Below are 17,763 nucleotides of genomic sequence, written 5' to 3' on the forward strand. Positions count from 1 at the left end.
GGTCTATGGGGAGGGGCCTAGTTTTTCTGAAAGGTGCTTAAAATTGGCCATAATTAAGTCCATGATTCCCTACTTCCAAGATGTCCAAGCACAGACAAGTTGCTATCAGCTTCAATGTCTTCATCTCTAAAATTGGTGTCATAAGAGTACCTAACTCATGAGGTTTCAGTGAGGATTACATTGCTTAAAGTATGGAAAGCACTTAGAAGTACTTGGCACATAGAAAGTACTCCATGGGGGACACCTGGGTGGCTCAGGTATGTAAAGTATACATATAAACATCTGCCTTTGATCCCAGGGTCCTGGGGTCGAGTCCCACATAGGGCTCCTTGCAAGGAGCCTGCTTCTCCCTCTGCCTGTGTCTCTGCCTCTCTCTGTGTGTCTCTCATGAATCAATCAAGCAAGCAAGCAATCAGTAGAAAAAAAAAAAAGAATAAAGCAAGAAAGCAAGCACTTCATAGTAGTTATTGATATTAATTATCTGTGTATTTGAGGTAAGGGACATCTGATGGAGGGGTGGGGGATGGGAACCAGTTCTGGCCAGGATCTGCCATTGAGGGGAACTCTGTGAATGATGGACTTCCTTGGGTTATGAATGGCTCTGAATATACCGTTCTACACTGTAATTTTTCTGAATTACCCACAGTACAGCATTAAACCTGAAATTCCTGCAGAGTCTGGTGGAAAGTAGGGATGTTTTAGGGAACAAAGTGTCAGGACAGTAGGGAAATGAGGCCTGCCCCCCATCAATCTCTGCACATCTGGCCCAGGAGAAGCAGCCCCCTCTTGTGGGGACTGTGTCAGAGCCCCAGAGGGAAGGAAGCAGGGGTCCCTGGTGGAACCTGCAACCAGCAGAGGAACCCAGGCACCCAGGGGCATCAAATGAGACTTGGAAGTCAAAGATTCACTAGAGGACACTGTTGGAAGGAGAAGGAACAGAGTGGGGAATAGACCGGTGGGTAATGAATTTTCTCCTGTTCCTACTTCTGGCCATGTGAGATTACAAAGCACTTGAGAGCCAAACCCAGCCCAGGTCAAATGTTCTGGTCTTCTCTGTGAAGTGAATAAAAAGTGATTATTGGCAACTCCTACTTTTACACAAAGTCACCAACCAGGGCATCTGTGAATTATGGGAGGAAGCCCCCCCACCCCACCCCGCCCCTGTGGATTCCATTAGGATCTTGCCCTTCTCTGCCTTCCTCACCACACCTACCCTAAGTTAAAGAAGTGGTTGGCCTGTCAAACCATCATGTAGAACATTTCAAAGATTACAACACAAAAACAAGGACCAGTGTGTCTGTTTCCAGCTACAGGTTTATTTCCATGACAAAATCAATTTGTAGAAGTCACAGGTCTGCCACAGATGCCAGTCACCACTCAGAGTCAACGAAAGCCCACAGGAAAGCGCAAACAGATGGACTCAGCTACGCCTGCCTCCCTGGGGGCTGAGGGAGGACAGCAGAGCAGATCCAGCAGGTGAGCTGACTCTCTGGGGGGGACAGGAAAGCCCAGGGTGGGGTGGGGGGACTGACACAGGCACTACATGGGAGGCTTTCAGTGTGGTAGGAAAATACCTTGCCCTTAGAGAGAAGGCCCTTGGACCTCTCCCCTTGCCCAAGAATACCACACCATTTGTTAGAAAGTTTGCTGTGTGTCCCCAACAGCGAAGCACAGATACAGTTTTACCAGCAGGAGCACAGAAACATCCTAAGAGCAAAAGGCAAAGCATTCTGGGGGCTAGGGGTTGATTTTCAGCCCGAGACACAAAGCCAGCTCAGACTTCTGAATTTTTCCATCCTTGTTCACATCGCAGTGATGCAAAAGAATCTCCCGGAACTTATCAAGATCCGCTCCACTGATGCTGGGCTGAGGACAGCAAAGATACCACGTCAGCAGGCCAGCCAGTGGTGGCCCAGCCTTTCATGCCGCCCCCGTCCCCTCCACGCCCACTACACTTAGGGGACACCCTCCCTGCCTTCTGAGAGGGGCTCCAAGGAGACAGGCACTGTGGGGTGATCCCATCTCCTCATCCCACCAGATATTGCCAAGTTTCCTTCTCAACCTTGCCATTTGGGCAAGAGACCCTCAAGCCCCACATCCTTTCTCTGCAGCTCTTATGGAAAGCCTACCTTTTTAGCAGCTGTGATAAACATATTTAGTCTTGGAGCAGGGGATTGTCACCCCAGATTCTGCCTTGAGACATGGATAAGGGAAGACCCATTTTACTCTCTCCCCAGGGGAAGTTTGCCTGCTTCTAATTTTTAAAAGGTTTATAATGAATGAAAATCTAAAGCATTATGTGGCTGAGCTGTGGACGTCAGATTTATTCCAAGGGATATTTATGGGCCAGGAAGGAACCGTGATACACATCAGATGGGAAATTAATTTCCAGCTCAAAATGCCTGCAAAAGTGAGTATGGGTGAACTAAGTGATTCTCCCCAGGCTACTTCATTTAATGCTCATGATAACCTTGGAGTAACCCTGGCATATAAATTAGGACACGGATGCTCAGACTGCACTGACCTGCCAAGCTAGGAAATTGCAACAGCATTTCTGATCCTGAATCTTCTGCCTCCAATTAAATGCTCAAACCCCCAGTTGACACTGTTCTACTGGAGAGGTGGTGGCCAGACCTGCTATATGAAGGCTCTGGGTCTGGATGTAAAGCCCAGGTCCATGGAGAGAGGAAACCCAGCTCATTGGATTCCAAATCCCTTGATTACTGGGTTGGTCTCACCAAGGAGCACAGGGGGCTGCTGTGTGAAGGATTTGGTTTCAGAAGCCCTGGGAAGCTGTCCCCATCACTCAGCCCACCCCCAGGTTGCTTTGCTGCCAAAGAAATCTCCAAAGACCTCTGGTGGGAAACGAAACTGTTCATCCTTCAGCTAGACAAGCTAATTTGCCATATTAAGACAAGCTAATTTGCAGTGTCCCAGCAGGGTAAGTGAGTGACATCAAGTCTATCCCTGATACCAGGTTTTAACTGAGGGAAGGAAGGAGGACGGAGAGCAGCAGAACAGTAACCTCCAAAGTGGGCAATTTCCAGGGAACATCAGGCCAGGAATCTGGGGCCAACGTCACTGCCCGTGGAGGGTCCATCAGTGATTGGACTAAGAGGCTGAGATGTCATACAACGTCAATACGTACACTTTGTTGGGGCTCACCAAGATACTCTAGGTGTCAATGACAGGCAGGTATGGGTGTGGTCCAGGAAGTGGTTTAGAAGTCCTGAAAACAACAAGCTGCGCTCCATGACTCCACAATGGGAGTCTTTTCCTTGTACAGTGGCAAAGTGGGGACCATCCTCAACCACTCCTGCCACATCCTTTCTCCAGTTAGCAGCACTCTGCCCCAGGATCCTCCTAGCAAATTCTCATGTTTAGAAAAGACTTGGGTAGTAGTCATTTACACATTAGCATGAATTAATTTGCCAATGTATTTATTTTCTTCAAGCTATTTTAGCTTTTTTTTTTCTGATTTGTTTTCTGCAAAAATAATTATTTCCTTAACGTGAGTAGAAACATTTTGTGCGTATGTGTTGGGGGGAGGGTATGAATGTAGGTGTATATAAGGGAAGTTTCCTTAGACCTTTTGAGTTATGCTTTTAATGTTTGACAACTCACTAGGAGTCAGGACATGTAAACACCACCGTTCAATGATGTTTGGACCATCTAAGATCACTGGGGGCCTAATTTTTAATAGCAAGTCACCAGTATAAGTACATACAGGTTCCAAATCTAAGGGTTCTACACAAATTAATTCTAATCTTCAGAAGAACTCAATGAGGTTGTATCTACTATCAACTTCTAATTTATGGATAAGAAAACTAAAACACAGAGAAGTTAATTAGCCTTCCCACTATCACACAGATGGTACATTTCAGAACCAGATACAAACTTGGGCAAGCAGGCCCCAGAGCACATCTCTTTAACAGTACACTATATCATAGCCATTCATTTAAAAATGCATTTTTTATTTCTTATCCATCTCATGGGAAGTGGTGAAAGTGGATCTGGGGTAGTTGACTAAAAAGTGCTTATCTACCCATCCTTGAATCCTGGGACTAGGGGAACCTTTGGGTCTGGATCTGGATCTGTCTCCTTGTGCTTGCCTGTGATAAGTGCTCAATTACATCCATGGAATTAATGAGTGTCTCCAAAAGTGGTCTTCATGTTTTCATCATGCACCCTCCCTTTCCTGTACATTCTATCTCTCCTTAAACAGCAAAAGTGAATATCCAAACCCTCTCCCCAGATAAATCATTACCAGCATTCCCCAAATCTCCATGCTAGAGTCTGCATCAAGACCTCAAGGCCCTGCCTACTCCCCATTCTGACCCCTAGAGGAACTGTTATAGCTTTGATGGTGGCAAGTGGTCTTTACAATAAACCTCTTAACGATAACTCTTTCTATCAGAATATTTAATTAGCCAAAACTTCAGTCTCTAGCCATGCAAAATCATAATGTGTTCTCTCTGTCTCCATTTTGCTATTTATTGGCCATACTGGTGTTCAAAACACCAAGTTGACATATAGAGGCCAAAGTTATTGCCTTAGATTTCAGCCAGGTCCTTGCCAGCAAGCCTGGAACATTTATTCTAATTATCATCTGTCATTGCATGTTTTACAATGAAAAGGAGGGAGTATGTTGGTGGTCTTTTAGGATCATCCCCTCTTGCTAATCCTCTCCTTGTCTATAACAAAGAAAAGTAGAAGGGGTATCTACCAGGAACAAGAATGAACATTGGGGACCCTGGAGGCAGAAACTTTCATCCTCCCCAAGCAGACAATCTGGTCATCTCTGGCATCCCATTTATTTGGTTTCCAACATTACCATTCACATGTCTACTCCTTGGTGTGATGGAGCTGGGCATCTTAAATGTCTTGTGCCTTAAGCTGTAGATTCTCATGCTGATTTTTTGTGCTGTGCCAAAGGACTTACAGGCTTTTTATAAATATTGTGCAGAAATTATTTTGACTGATCTCATCATCCTGACAGAGGCAACCTTGGGCACCATTTCTCAAAGATCAGGGAAAGGGGTGTTCTGGTCACCAGATAATCTTGTTAATACAGATTCAACATATGTATCATACATAGTTGTACAAGAACGAAAGACTATAAAATAAGTTTAATTTGAAGGTCATTATTTCAAACATCAGGGATCCTGACCAGATACTACACTTAAAACTGAGCCAGCCCCCTGCTGACTTCATGGCATGCTCTGGTAATTGCTTTTAAAACATATTCCAGATATTGGTTTGTGTACTTGTCCCATGGTCCTTTCTAATAAAATGAAAATTAAACAGTCACAGGTGGTGACTCTAGTTTATGAACTGAGATATGTCAGATTTACTCAAAGATTTTTCCTTGACAACATCCTTCAAATGAAGTTTTTTAAGCAACCTCCAAGACTGGGAAAGATCCAATATAGGTTTGCACCTCAAGGATCTGGCTTCAAAGGAGAACATTAATAATTAACTGCTTTTAAATACTTTTTATCTCAACAAATCAGCCCTGACCAACTGCTTTTGTACTACTGACCATGGTCTCACTCAGTCCTTGGAATCTGGCTCTCTTAAATCGGCTGGTACTTAAACTGAGAGGTACATTTTTGTGGCGCCAGAAGACCCACCAAGCTAGAGGGCCAAGGACTAGAGTGATGGGGATCCTCTGGTTTCCCATGGAGGTGATACAAAACTATCAAAGAATGAGGTAAACACATGTTCTTGAATGGCCTAGTATTTTTCCCTTCTCTTTAATTTTCTCCAGGAGAATGTCTTCTTTACTCTGTTGCTGGTTTAGGTTTTCCTTCCATATCACCCAGTAACTTTTGGAAGCCACTGCCAAACTCGGTGACAACCAAGAGATATGCAACCCCCTGGGCTGTGCACTTAGGCCATCAGTGGCCCAAGTTGCACTGCGCAGAGGAGGCTGCAATGCTCTGAGAAGCAGGCCACCCCCCCCACTCCCATGCATTCTGTCAAAGGCAAATTAAAACTGCAGTTTAGGAAAGCCTACTGCCTCGCGACTTTAGTGACCCTAGGATAATTGCTCAGTTTCTATTACAGAAATCATTCTGGCATTAAATAAGTAGTAAGTACAGTGGGACTTTCCTTTTGCAAACAATGCAAAAGGCACAACCACACCCATCCCCATCAGTTCTGTCTGTGCAGATACCTGTGGAGTCTCCAACAGGAACAGCTCATGAAGGCAAAAAAGGTAGAGGCAGGGGACCAGTTGGGATGGGAATAATAAAAGTTAGGAGGCAAAGAAGACACCAATGTCATCCTGAGTGGAAGTCAGAAAAAAATCTCGTTCAAGCCCGCTCAATCACAGAATGTAGACTTCCTGGAGATGTATGCAAAAACTGGTAAATTGAGGGGAAATGCTCTGCCACAAAACTCCATAGTTTGGTTGTTGTTGTTAGAGAGAGAGAGAGAGAGAGAGAGAGAGAGAGAGACCAGGGAGTGGGGAGAAGGGACAGAGGGAAAGGGAGAGAGAGAATCCCAAGCAGGCTCCATGCTCAGTGCAGAGTCCAACATGGGGCTTGATGTCATGACCCTGAGATCACTACCTGAGCTGAAATCAGGAGTCGGACACTTAACCAATTGAGCTACCCAGGCGCCGCCAAAAATCCATAGTTTTTGTTTGTTTTAAAGCTTTTTATTTATTTATTCATGAGAGACACACAGAGACAGAGATAGAGACAGAGAAAGAGGCAGAGACCAGGCAGAGGGAGAAGTAGGCTCCAAGCAGGGAGCCTGACATGGGACTCGATCCCAGGTCTCCAGGATCATGCCCTGGGCTAAAAGCAGCACTAAACCACTGAGCCACCAGGGCTGCCCCAAAACTCCATAGTTTTAATGAGGTTTTCAAACAGGTCTGGGATTCCAAAGCCAGTTAACAATTGCTTCTCTATTTTGTTGCCATCTGGGCCAATCAGGACAGAATCATTTTGTCCTGTACTGTAAAAATCTCAAAAAATCTCTAAGGATGTGAATGTACTAAATTTGGTGGCTATGCAGTCCCAAAGAAAAGGAACAGTTGCAAAGTGGCTGCTTAACTAGATCAGTCAGCCAGTTAATACAGTTCACCAGGATTCAAGGAGATTGCTTGTTCTAAACAGTCTACACTGGGGTCCCTGTGTGTCTCAGCAGTTGAGCATCTGCCTTTGGCTCAGGTCATGATCCCGGGGTCCTGGGATTAAGACTTGCATCAGGCTCCCCACAGGGAGCCTGCTTCTCCCTCTGCCTGTGTCTCTGCCTCTGTGTGTCTCTTATGAATAAATAAATAAATAAATAAATAAATAAATAAATAATAAAATCTTTAAAAAAATAAAGTCTATACCACCTAAAACAGCTTTATGATCTAGATTATAATCTAAATCCTATCGCTTCAAATCACAACAATGTGTTGATAATTAGCCAAAATTTTAGGCTAGAAATTAAAGTAGCTCCTTAGGGGCTGCGGGGTGGGTATGTGTGGAAGAATCCCAATACAGGAATGATTTCATGAAATTAAATTAAAAGTCTTAGGTATTCTAATAACCAAGTCCAGGGGAAAAGCCCTTTCTGTAATCAAAAAATAAAGCAGAACTACGTACAGCTGCACTGTGCTCCTATGGTGAAAGAGATGGTTTTTATATAATGGAAACAAGAAGCTTCTACGGAGGCTTCACTTAACTGAAACTACAAATGATACAAAGAGAGAAAGGGAGACCTGTCAGGTCTCACAGAAGCTCAAAGGTTGTTAAATCGACTATGTCCCCAGATTTTGTCTCTAGCATTAATTTTCAGCATTTACTGATTCTCAGAAATAAACAGTGGAATCAATCATGATGGCAACCCCAACCCAAGATGAGAGGAATCTCAACAGCCTTGGGAAATCACCTGCACAAGCTCCATCATGTCTTTGACAAACCCATCCACTTCTGGGCCTTCCAGAGCTCCAGTTTTACTCTGCAAGATAAAAGTCAGAAAGCTGAAGAATAAAGTAAGCAAATTGTCCAAATCAGTATTCTTTTGTGGTTGCAAACAGGTTCAGAAATGGCACATTCCAATTCCAGTTAGGTTTCCTGTGCAGGATGTGAATGTATCACAGAAATTAAAATAATTAATTGTAAATAACAACCCCCATGTAAAGAAAGGGGAAGCAGTAGTTTTGAATTCTGTGGCTCTTGCAAGGAGTATTAATGATACATACCGAATTCATTTGTTTCCCTAATATCAGGCTTCAGTTCAGACAAGCGTTACTTGCACATTATATCAGTCCTTTGAAGGATAGGCTGATATTTCTTTTATTTCACTTTATGATTTAGCAAGGACTTGGTGATTATTAAAATACACATTTTAAAGTGAGAATGCCTAGATTGAATGAGTATTTTAGAATTACTGTTGGGCTGTACATAAAACCCTTATTTTTTTCTATTCATTTTATAAGAACGTCTATAAATTGCAATGTATATTAAAATATTTCAGTTTCTTCTCTAAAGTACCAGTTATAACAACTCATCCATCCATCTTTCCTAGTTTTCTTCACCCTGAACCTTTAACATATCACTTTTAACAAATCTATTCCCTTAGTGTATTTACCAAACACCAATATAGCACTCACTCCCTGCCAGGCACCCTTCTAAGAGCTTTACAAATATGAAATCACTGAATTCTTGCACCAATCTCATGGGATAGGTATTGTTAGTGTTATCCTCATCATCCTAACTTTACAAATAAGGGAAATGAGGTACAGGGAGGTTAAGGAAGCTGCCCAAGGTCACATGATCACATCCAGGCGATCAGTCCCAGAGGCTGTACACTTAAATACTTTGCCACCCTGCCTCTTCCAGGTAATGCTTCTTTCTACTCAGATTGCGGCACACACAGATGTCCAGTCTGGTTAGTTTCATGATGGCATCTCTTTTGACTTTTCCTAACTTTCTCATTTTTCTTCCTTCTTGCATTACCCTACCTTGTCCTCAAGAAATGCAATCTCCTTGCCATACCTTGTGCTTTAGAATTTTTTTTTCTCCTCTCTAATGAAGGACCACATAATCCTACAAAAGAAGTGGCTTTTATGTCATCCAGGGCTCACTTAGCCTATATTTCTTTGGGCTGGATATGGTTTTTATTTTGATTGTTTGCTTTTGTTTTTGAGCATACTATTCTAGAGATCAAGAAGGAGAAATTGTCTCCCAGTTTGGAGGCAAAGAGAAAAAAAATGTGATTTTATTCTCTTCTCAACAATCAATACCCTTTTGTCCATTTTAATGTAGTCTTCAGAGCTTTACATAGAGGCACCTGGGTGGCTTAGTTGGTTAAGCACCTGCCTTCAACTCAGGTCACGATCCCAGGGTGCTGGGATCAAGTCCTGAATCAGGCTCCCTGCTCAGTGGGGAGTTTGCTTCTCCCTTTACCCCTCCCCTTTGCTTGTGTTCTCTCTCTCTCTCTCTCTCTCTCAAATAAATAAAATCTTTCCAAAAAAAATTTTTTTATGTTTACATAGAGAAGTTGTGTGATGTAGCAATGCATATGTGATCTGTGAGTTGGATGACCCCCACAAAGGGGCTAAACAAGCTTGCTACCTAAAAGTGGTCAGAACCACACAAAAAGATATACTTACAACATCATAGTGGGCAAAGATTTTCTCGAAGTCCCTCTTTCTTTCTTCAGTAGAACAAGCCTGTATGTGGAGAAAATAGTATGTCAGTCCACCAAGGGGAAGACTCAGTTGTACAATTAATTCTTCCAGGGTCATAGACAACCTTTATAAACTTGGAACCAATGACCTTTAACCCTATGATCCCAACAGAGTCTTGAAGGTCTCTAGATAATGCGAGACAAACAGATGCCTTCCTTTTTTCCCTCCCTCTCAAATTTATGGAGAGGCAAGCATGACACAAGCCCACCTAGAGAAATGTCACTACTTACATCCATCTTAAATTGGAGAAGGAAATTCTCCTGAAGAGCCAAAATCCTAAATGGAAAAGAAAAAAAAAAAAAAAAAAAGAAAAGAAAGTAATTTACATGATGACCTGTCAGCTCTCAGAGGCAAGTAAATTCATAACTCTGGTATGAGGAAAGGATAGGCAATTTCCAGATTATTCTGGAAAATAGAGTAGGTTCTTGAAAAATAGGAATTTGTACATTATAATTAAAAAATTAATTTGTAGAGACTTTCATAGGGATTAGTAGTCACCATAGAGAGACTTTTAAAAAATCATCTTGGTGAAAAATGGCAACTGAAAAATCTCTCCTCCACAACGGCAGTGAGACAACTGGCCAAAAAAAAGTGTCAAAATAACTTTTTCAAATTTCTAGAAATTAAAGTCTTACAGAAATCTGGGGAGTGTTTATTTTGGAAAAATCACTAAATTTTGGTAAGAACAGTGGATTTTGTGGCATTTTAACTTGCTTCATCTTTCTCTCCTCCTCAGCTCAATGGTATCCTTGAAAATGAAGAGCCCATAGTCCCAGGGAAAATGAGCATTCTAACCACTGCTATGTGAGCAGAACAGAGTTGGAGCCCTTTCAAAACTTGATTCCCAGAGAATTGTCATTATTTAACTTCTCTGACATTCTCTGAAAGACCCCACTTGCAAGATGCAATAAATGACCTTATTTTGAACTCATCTAGGAGGGAAAGCCTTCTGCCTGGGAACATTTGTCAAAAACAATTAAAAACAATTAAGATCACAGCTGACCACAGGGGTGGAATAAGTTTAGGTAAACCGGGGCGCATGGGTGACCTCAGCTCAGGTCATGATCTCAGGGTCTTGGGATCAAGCTCTGCATGGAGTCCCATGCCAGGCTCCATGCTCAGTGGGGAGTCTGCTTGTTGCTCTCGATCTGGCTGGCACCTCCACTCATGCTCTCTGTCTCTCTCTCAAACAAACAAACAAACAAACAAACAATTAAAAAAAAATCTTAAAAAAAAAAAGAAAGAGTTTGGGTAAACAACAGGCTAACTAAAAAGCTTATAAGGAAAATTTAGGGGAATGAGATGCCCACAGGGGTTTTTATAAGCTCTGACATATTCCTGGGAATCTAGAAAGCTGTAGACATGCATAGGACTACATCCATTCCCAGGGCTGTATGTAGGCACAGAAAAGACGTCAGGAGGCTCTAAGAGCTCACCAGTGGCTTATCATTAGGCTCTGTGCAAGCAGGAAGTTAAGGCAAAGGCAGAGTTGTAAACTTCCTGGCTGCAGGTAGAAAATGTACCCCAACCAGTACACAGGGCCCCTCAACAAACATTAGGGGGCTTACAAGAAATCTCTGTTGGATCATTAACTAATCATTAGGCTAATGAAGCAGACTTCAGTGTTCACATATGACAAAGATACAGATTTTACAGGATTAGTTTGAAAAAGTCACTAAGCAAAAAGACAACATTTATCAACCCATAAGAAATACTAAAGGGAATTCTTCAAGCTGAAATGAAAAGAACACTAGGCAGTTGTTTGAATCCACATGAAGAAATAAAGAACCTCAGCCCGACGTGAAAGGCCATGTATTGTACGATTCCATTTATATGAAATACCCAGAATAAGCAAATCCACAGGAACAGAAAGTAGATTAGTGGTTATCAGGGGTTAATAAACAAGGGTAGGGGAAAGTGATTCCTGATGGGTATGGGGTATTTTTCTGGCATAATGAAAATGTTCTGGAATTGGGTAGTGATGGTTGAATAGCCTTATGAATATACTAAAGTATACCGAATTGTTCAGTTTAAGATTGTTATAACACATAAATGATACTCAATAAAAAAATAGTCCAGGTTTTATTTTGGAAAACAAATGTATTTCTGTACTTTCTGCTTAATTACAATTCTACTTCAATAGAATACAGTCAGTTTCAAAAGACTAGTGTTGGGTTTATGTTGCATTCATAATCATGCATCCACAATGTAGAGAAAGGCAGAAAAAAATATCATGGCACAATTTGAAAAATTTTGTTCTTCTGGATGCCCAGGGTAAAAAGAATTGCTCTGAGCCAAGTAGAGGGTAGAATGTCCTGGAACTCTATAAGGAATCCTGTCCTTACCAATTGGTTGGCACCAAGCAGCCTAAATTATGTTGCCAGCTAGAGGACAAATACTTGAGAGGCGCTCGTCTGTGGAGTAATAGGGCTGTATTCCAGAGCTGGGAGTAGAGAGAGGAGTCCCTTGCATAAATGTTTTAAGACCTTTAGGTCATTCAGTTATTTCCTTATTGCTGCTGTGACAAATTAGCACAAATATAGTGGCTTCAACAGCACAAATTAGTATCTTACGGTCTAGAAATCAGACACTGGAACAGATTTCACCAAGCTAAAATCGAGGTGTCCACAGGGCTGCTTCCTCCTGGAGGCTTCAGGGGAGAATCAATTTCCTTACCTTTTCTAGCTTCTAGAAGCTGCCTGTATTCTTTGGCTCACAGCCTCTTTTTCCACTTCAAAGCCTTCAAAGTCTGACCCTCTGTTTCCTTCTTCCACATTTAAAGGACCCTTGTGGGATGCCTGGGTGGCTCAGCGGTTGAGCATCTGCCTTCAGCTCAGGTCATGATCTTGGAGTCCTGGGATCAAGTCTCACATCAGGTTCCCCACACGGAGCCTGCTTCTCTCTCAGCCTGTGTCTCTACCTCTCTCTCTGTGTCTCTCGTGAATAAATAAATAAAATCTTTTTTTTTTTTTTTTTTAAAAAGGACTCTTGTTATTACCTTTGGACTGACCTGGATAATCCAGACTAATCTCTGTAAGGTCAATTAGCAACTTCAATGCATCCTTCGTGCATCCTTGCCATGTAACATAAAATGTTCACTGGTTCTGGGAATTCAGACATCTTTATTCTGCTTACCCCAGTTGTCACTGTCAAATTCCATATCAAATTGGTTTTGAAATAATGTAGTAACTGTTTTGTTGCTTTGCATCTCTGTTCAGTACTAAGTCAATTCTCCCTTCAGTCCACAACTACTCATCAAAACCTCCTCTATACATAACACTCCACTGTCAGAGTTTATGCATACTTCCTATCTTCTGGGTAGGATCTAGTAAGGCATGTTTGGCTTGCTGCAGGTAGGGATCTTTTGGTAATCACAGTGACCAAGAGGACATGACAGAGGGGAGGTGACCTCCATAGACGGGAGCCAGGGATGCTAGATGTGCTGCACTGCATGGAAAGTTCCAAAGAATGGGGAATCATCCCATATCTCACCTGACTCTGGAATGTCCCAAGAGCATTCATGTGTGTACAAATCCTGCTTATAATTATATGAACCTAGAGCTGAATTCCTATTTACGTTAAAAATCCAGGGTATTTTTCTCAAGGTATACGTAATTTACTAATCTTGTAAATTATCTGTATAGTATACTGAATCACAGAAGTTGAGGGATGACTGTACTTTGTTTCATTTAGAACTCTTTCAAGATTTATTTATTATTTATAAAACTATATCAACAGCAACTGAGTTCCTGACACGAGTTGCCAAAAGGCCATACTCGTATCAGTCAACAACTTAATGGACATATTCATGGTAATTTTACAGCAAGATGTAAACAACGACCGCTCGGTTGTCTTCCCTGTTGTTATATCTACCCACCTTATACACTGAAATACACCTTATAATTAACAACTGTTTTCCTTTATTTCCCCTTTATGTGTGATAGTTTGTACATTACACAAAGTGTTTTAGCATTATCTGCATAGGTAGATTATATTATCTGTGGATTTTATTTCAGGAGTAAACAGCATTATTAACAATAGGATAGAGAGCAGCTTACAGTAATGGCACGCTCCAGCCTCCAGAGGGCGCTCAAGGCTCCTCAACTCACCACCTCTGAGAAATGCCTTGAGTGGGGTGAGTGGGTGCTTTTGGTGACTGGAGCAAGGGAATTAAAAGCTCTTGTTTTCATCCAGATTGCTATGTTTTGAGTGAAGCTTTTAGGTGCTTTGGGTCTTCACGTTAGGACTGGTTCTCTCACACAGTTCTCAGAGTAGCTAGACTGATCACTACTTAGTAGGAACCTTTGCCTCAGTTGGCCGAAAGAATTGTGGGAAAGGGCACCTAGGTTATTCAGTCAGTTAAGCATCTGACTTCGGCTGAGGTCGTAATTCCAGGGTCCTGGGATTAAGTCCCACGACTGGCTCTCTGCTCAGAAGGGAGTCTGCTTCTCCCTCTCCCTCTCTTCCTCTCCCTGCTTATTCTCTCTCTCTCTTTCTCAAATAAATAAAAATCTTAAAAAAAAAAAAAAAAAAGTATTGTGAGAAAGTTGAGTGGGACCCAAGGGATACAGCCAAGACCACAAGGGCAGAGATTCCTCAGTCCTCAGTCTTTGGGAAAAACACTTTTGTCCTCTTCTCCATGCCTCTTCTCCAGCAAAGTAGCCAAAATTGGGATGAAGGTCCTGGGAAAATTAACCAAGGCAGATCCACAGGCTTCTTCACAGCAACTATGAGACTCATAATAAAAGACCATATAAAATTTTGGGGTCAATGTCCTGGTCACCACTACAGAGAGGTTCTTCCTGAAGTGTCCCCATTCGATCCCCTGCTGCCAAGAGAGGAAGAGGTAGCTGGTACAGGGTTTTGTGATTCTGAACTCAAGTTAATATCTGTGTGTGACATTAATATCTATGTGTGCCATTAACTCTCTGCTGCTGAAAATTCCCCTCAGTCCTTGGACTTCCTCTCTCCCAGCCATCCATGCTTGTGCTCTGCAGCCTGTAACTGCCACCCTCTATCACTGTCCACACTACAACTATGTCCACCCCATCCTGAGGCACCTGGTATCACAACTGCTCCCCGCCCCCCCCCCCGATTAGATCCATGTATTCTGGATCAAATGATTTTTTTCCCATTCTGTGGACAACCACACATTGTTTTGGGGTCAGCTAACCTTGAGAAGACATGATGACATGCCCATCGTGTCACAACACTGGACTTAAAGACAGCACCTTCACAGGTACTGGACCACTTCTGCTGTTACCTCTATCCTCCTCCACTCTGACCCTTAGGTGCTGAGGGCCCATGGAGGCTCCACCAACACGGAAAACCAGACAGCATGGCTGGCATCTGGTTCAGTCGTCTTCTGTCCTCAACTAACTGTTCAGCATTCCCAGAGCCAGTGAATGGGATTCCAGACTTATTTTTTCATGGGGTACTTATGTGAGACCAGGAATGTCTGGCCTTTCAAGGCAGGGGCTGGCCCATGACCCACCTATAAAATTTTATGAAAACTCCGTATTGTGCACTGTGGGGGGTGGGGACGGGGTTATTATCTTTACAAAGGAATCTATCATCCCAGAAGATTCCAAACAACTGCTGTTTATTTGGCAAGCTGAGTCTGTTCTTCAGGGTTTCAGGCAAGATTGACATCTGCTTTCAATGAGAAGAGTGTACTGTTTGTGGAACCCCTAGGACAGTGTGTCTGAGTCATGCCACCATTCCCATGCTACTCACCTTGCCAAGTCATTAAGATCCAACCGGCCATCTTTATTTTTGTCAAAAATCTTCATCTGGAATGCAGAAGGGGAAATGATTGTAAGAAGTACTTGTAATAGGAATCCACTTTGAAAATTACCGAAGTACTTTGCTATTTTGCTCTTCTGATTCCATAGGTGTCTAAACTGGCTGAAGCTGTCTGATATCACAGAGTACTCCCTACAGAGCACAGAAGAAATATCATTTTTCCATTGAAGGCAAAAGTCCTTGAGAAGAATGTGATTTAGGGGAAAGCCTGCCTCTCTAGGCTTCAAGGATTGTAGGACGGATGAGAGGGACAGGCAGAGACTGGAGAGTCAGGTGGACAGATGTGAGACCTAACTCTGCTGGAAAGGGGATTCTGGAGGGAGGAGAGCACTAGCTGAAGAAGGACAACATTGAGTGGACGGAGTTGCTGTGGCTTAGCCTCCCTGAGACACTCTGAGCATCCAAGGATTTGGAAGATGGGTTGAGAATCAGTGGACTTTGCATAGAGCTGGCTGTGATGGGATGAGATGATGCAGGAATATAGGGTGGAGGTGGACCCCTGAGCTGCAGGCTGGAAAGAGGTTGTGTCATAGGGAGACACTTAGCATGTCTGACTCCATATTGCCTCTGTTTCCCTTCTGCTGTGACCTATGGCTGACAAACCTCTGTGTAGCCCTGCACATAGGCATGCTACAGCTTAGATTTGCAAAAACCACTCTTTCCCCAAAACCTACTTCACCCAAGGAGAGAAGGAAGTACATACAGAAATAACAACTCTATGTTTAAGATTTACAGGGATGCCATGACCAGGTTCCTATACGCAAAGATCAAATAACCAAAGATAGAAAGTTTCAGCACCTTCTTTGGACCCTTGTGGCCTCCTGGACATCTATAGATATCAGTTACCTCTTAACTCCAACATCCTACTCTTCTTCCTCTTCCTAACATAAAAGAAGCTCATATTTCATGCTGAGGGAAGATGTTCTTGGAGACAACAGTCTGCCATCTCCTTGGTTTGCTGACTTTCTGAATAAAGTTGCTTTCCTTTCCCCAGTATCTTGCCTCTCAATTTACTAGTCTGTCATGTGCCAAGAACATGTGGACTCTGCTGTAGATGTGGCAGAGAATTAGTGGCTTGCATCCAGCAAGAGGTAAAGGATGGCTGCTGGATTAGCCTAGACTTCCCAATGAGCTAGCCAAAGCTAAGAGCATGGGTTATGAGTTCATCACAGACTTCAACTGTGAATACCAGCAAGGTAACAACTGAGTGGCCAAGAGGCATCAGCCTAAGAGGGGTCAGAGCTTTGTGCCCAGAGACCTTAGCTCCACCACTTTCACCATTAGGGCCAAAAGCCACTTTTCTCTTCTTGATGCCATTTTTTAAAAAAGATTTTATTTATTTGAGAGAGAGAGAGCATGAGCAGGATGGGGGGGCACAGGGAAAAAAAGAAGCAGACTCCCCACTGAGCAAAGAGCCCAATGCAGGACTTGATCCCAGAACCCTGGTATCATAACCTGAGCTGAAGGCAGACGCTTAACTGACTGAGCCACCCAGGCACCCATCCTCGATACCATTTTTGCAGAAGAGTCTGGGTTGGACAAAGATGATTAAGATGTCTAAGAGGCCAAGCTCCTCCTTTTGTGGAAAGACTTAGCATTAATCAAAGAGACTATTTAAATTATTATCAGAGGAGGCTTTAAATAAGATTAAAAATTAAAATCAGGAAGCCAGATTAGTTTAGGCAAAGTGGAAGAAAGGCATTTCATGGCATATTTGAGTCTTAGTGTGAGTGAATTTTCACATTTCAGTGCAGCAGATTATCTCTAAACATATTTGTAGGAAGATATTGTTCAGAGGAAAAGATGGAATGAGAAAATCCGAGTATATGTAGCAGATTTTGGTACTAAAAAATGTATCCATCCATCCTTCCTCACTTCCTAAATCCAGTTTCTTTTTAATATTTGAAATGGATTTAAAAGCCCATTTCCCCAAAACTTTAGATACAAAAATGTGTATTATAGATTATATTAAAATGCAAGTTATATTTTTATACATTTGGACATATTATACATCCAATCACGTCCCTTAAATGTAAATTCTATATCCAGTAAAAATCTGAGAGCAGTACACTTTGCTGGAAACAGTCATGAGTTATTTCTCATGACACCATCATTATAAAAGGTTCTATTTTTAATACAGAGCTAGATTATCTTGAGCTTTAAGCAAGTAGTAACATCTCTAAAGATGTGGGCCCATCTGCATTGCTACGCGAATTACTCAAAGGGGAAAATGCCCTTTGCTCAAAATTGGCTTGAGGAAGAAC

The 17,763-nt window shown here is 42.5% G+C and overlaps 1 protein-coding gene across 2 annotated transcripts in view; it reads right to left on the minus strand.

The window, feature by feature from the left end:
* Positions 1 to 1,296: 1,296 nt before the first annotated feature.
* SCGN (secretagogin, EF-hand calcium binding protein) overlaps positions 1,297 to 17,763 on the minus strand; it is a 36,173-nt gene continuing 19,706 nt past the window's right edge. For both annotated transcript variants that reach the window (XM_077885891.1, XM_077885890.1), the window contains exons 7-11: positions 15,431 to 15,486; positions 9,925 to 9,970; positions 9,617 to 9,676; positions 7,891 to 7,959; positions 1,297 to 1,866 (exon numbers count right to left, since the gene is read on the minus strand). In XM_077885891.1, coding sequence (XP_077742017.1) covers positions 1,738 to 1,866; positions 7,891 to 7,959; positions 9,617 to 9,676; positions 9,925 to 9,970; positions 15,431 to 15,486 — 360 coding nt within the window. In that variant the 3' untranslated portion in view covers positions 1,297 to 1,737. The remainder of the gene's footprint in view (positions 1,867 to 7,890; positions 7,960 to 9,616; positions 9,677 to 9,924; positions 9,971 to 15,430; positions 15,487 to 17,763) is intronic.

The sequence above is a fragment of the Canis aureus genome, chromosome 37, assembly GCF_053574225.1.
Source record: "Canis aureus isolate CA01 chromosome 37, VMU_Caureus_v.1.0, whole genome shotgun sequence".
NCBI classification, from domain to species: domain Eukaryota; kingdom Metazoa; phylum Chordata; class Mammalia; order Carnivora; family Canidae; genus Canis; species Canis aureus.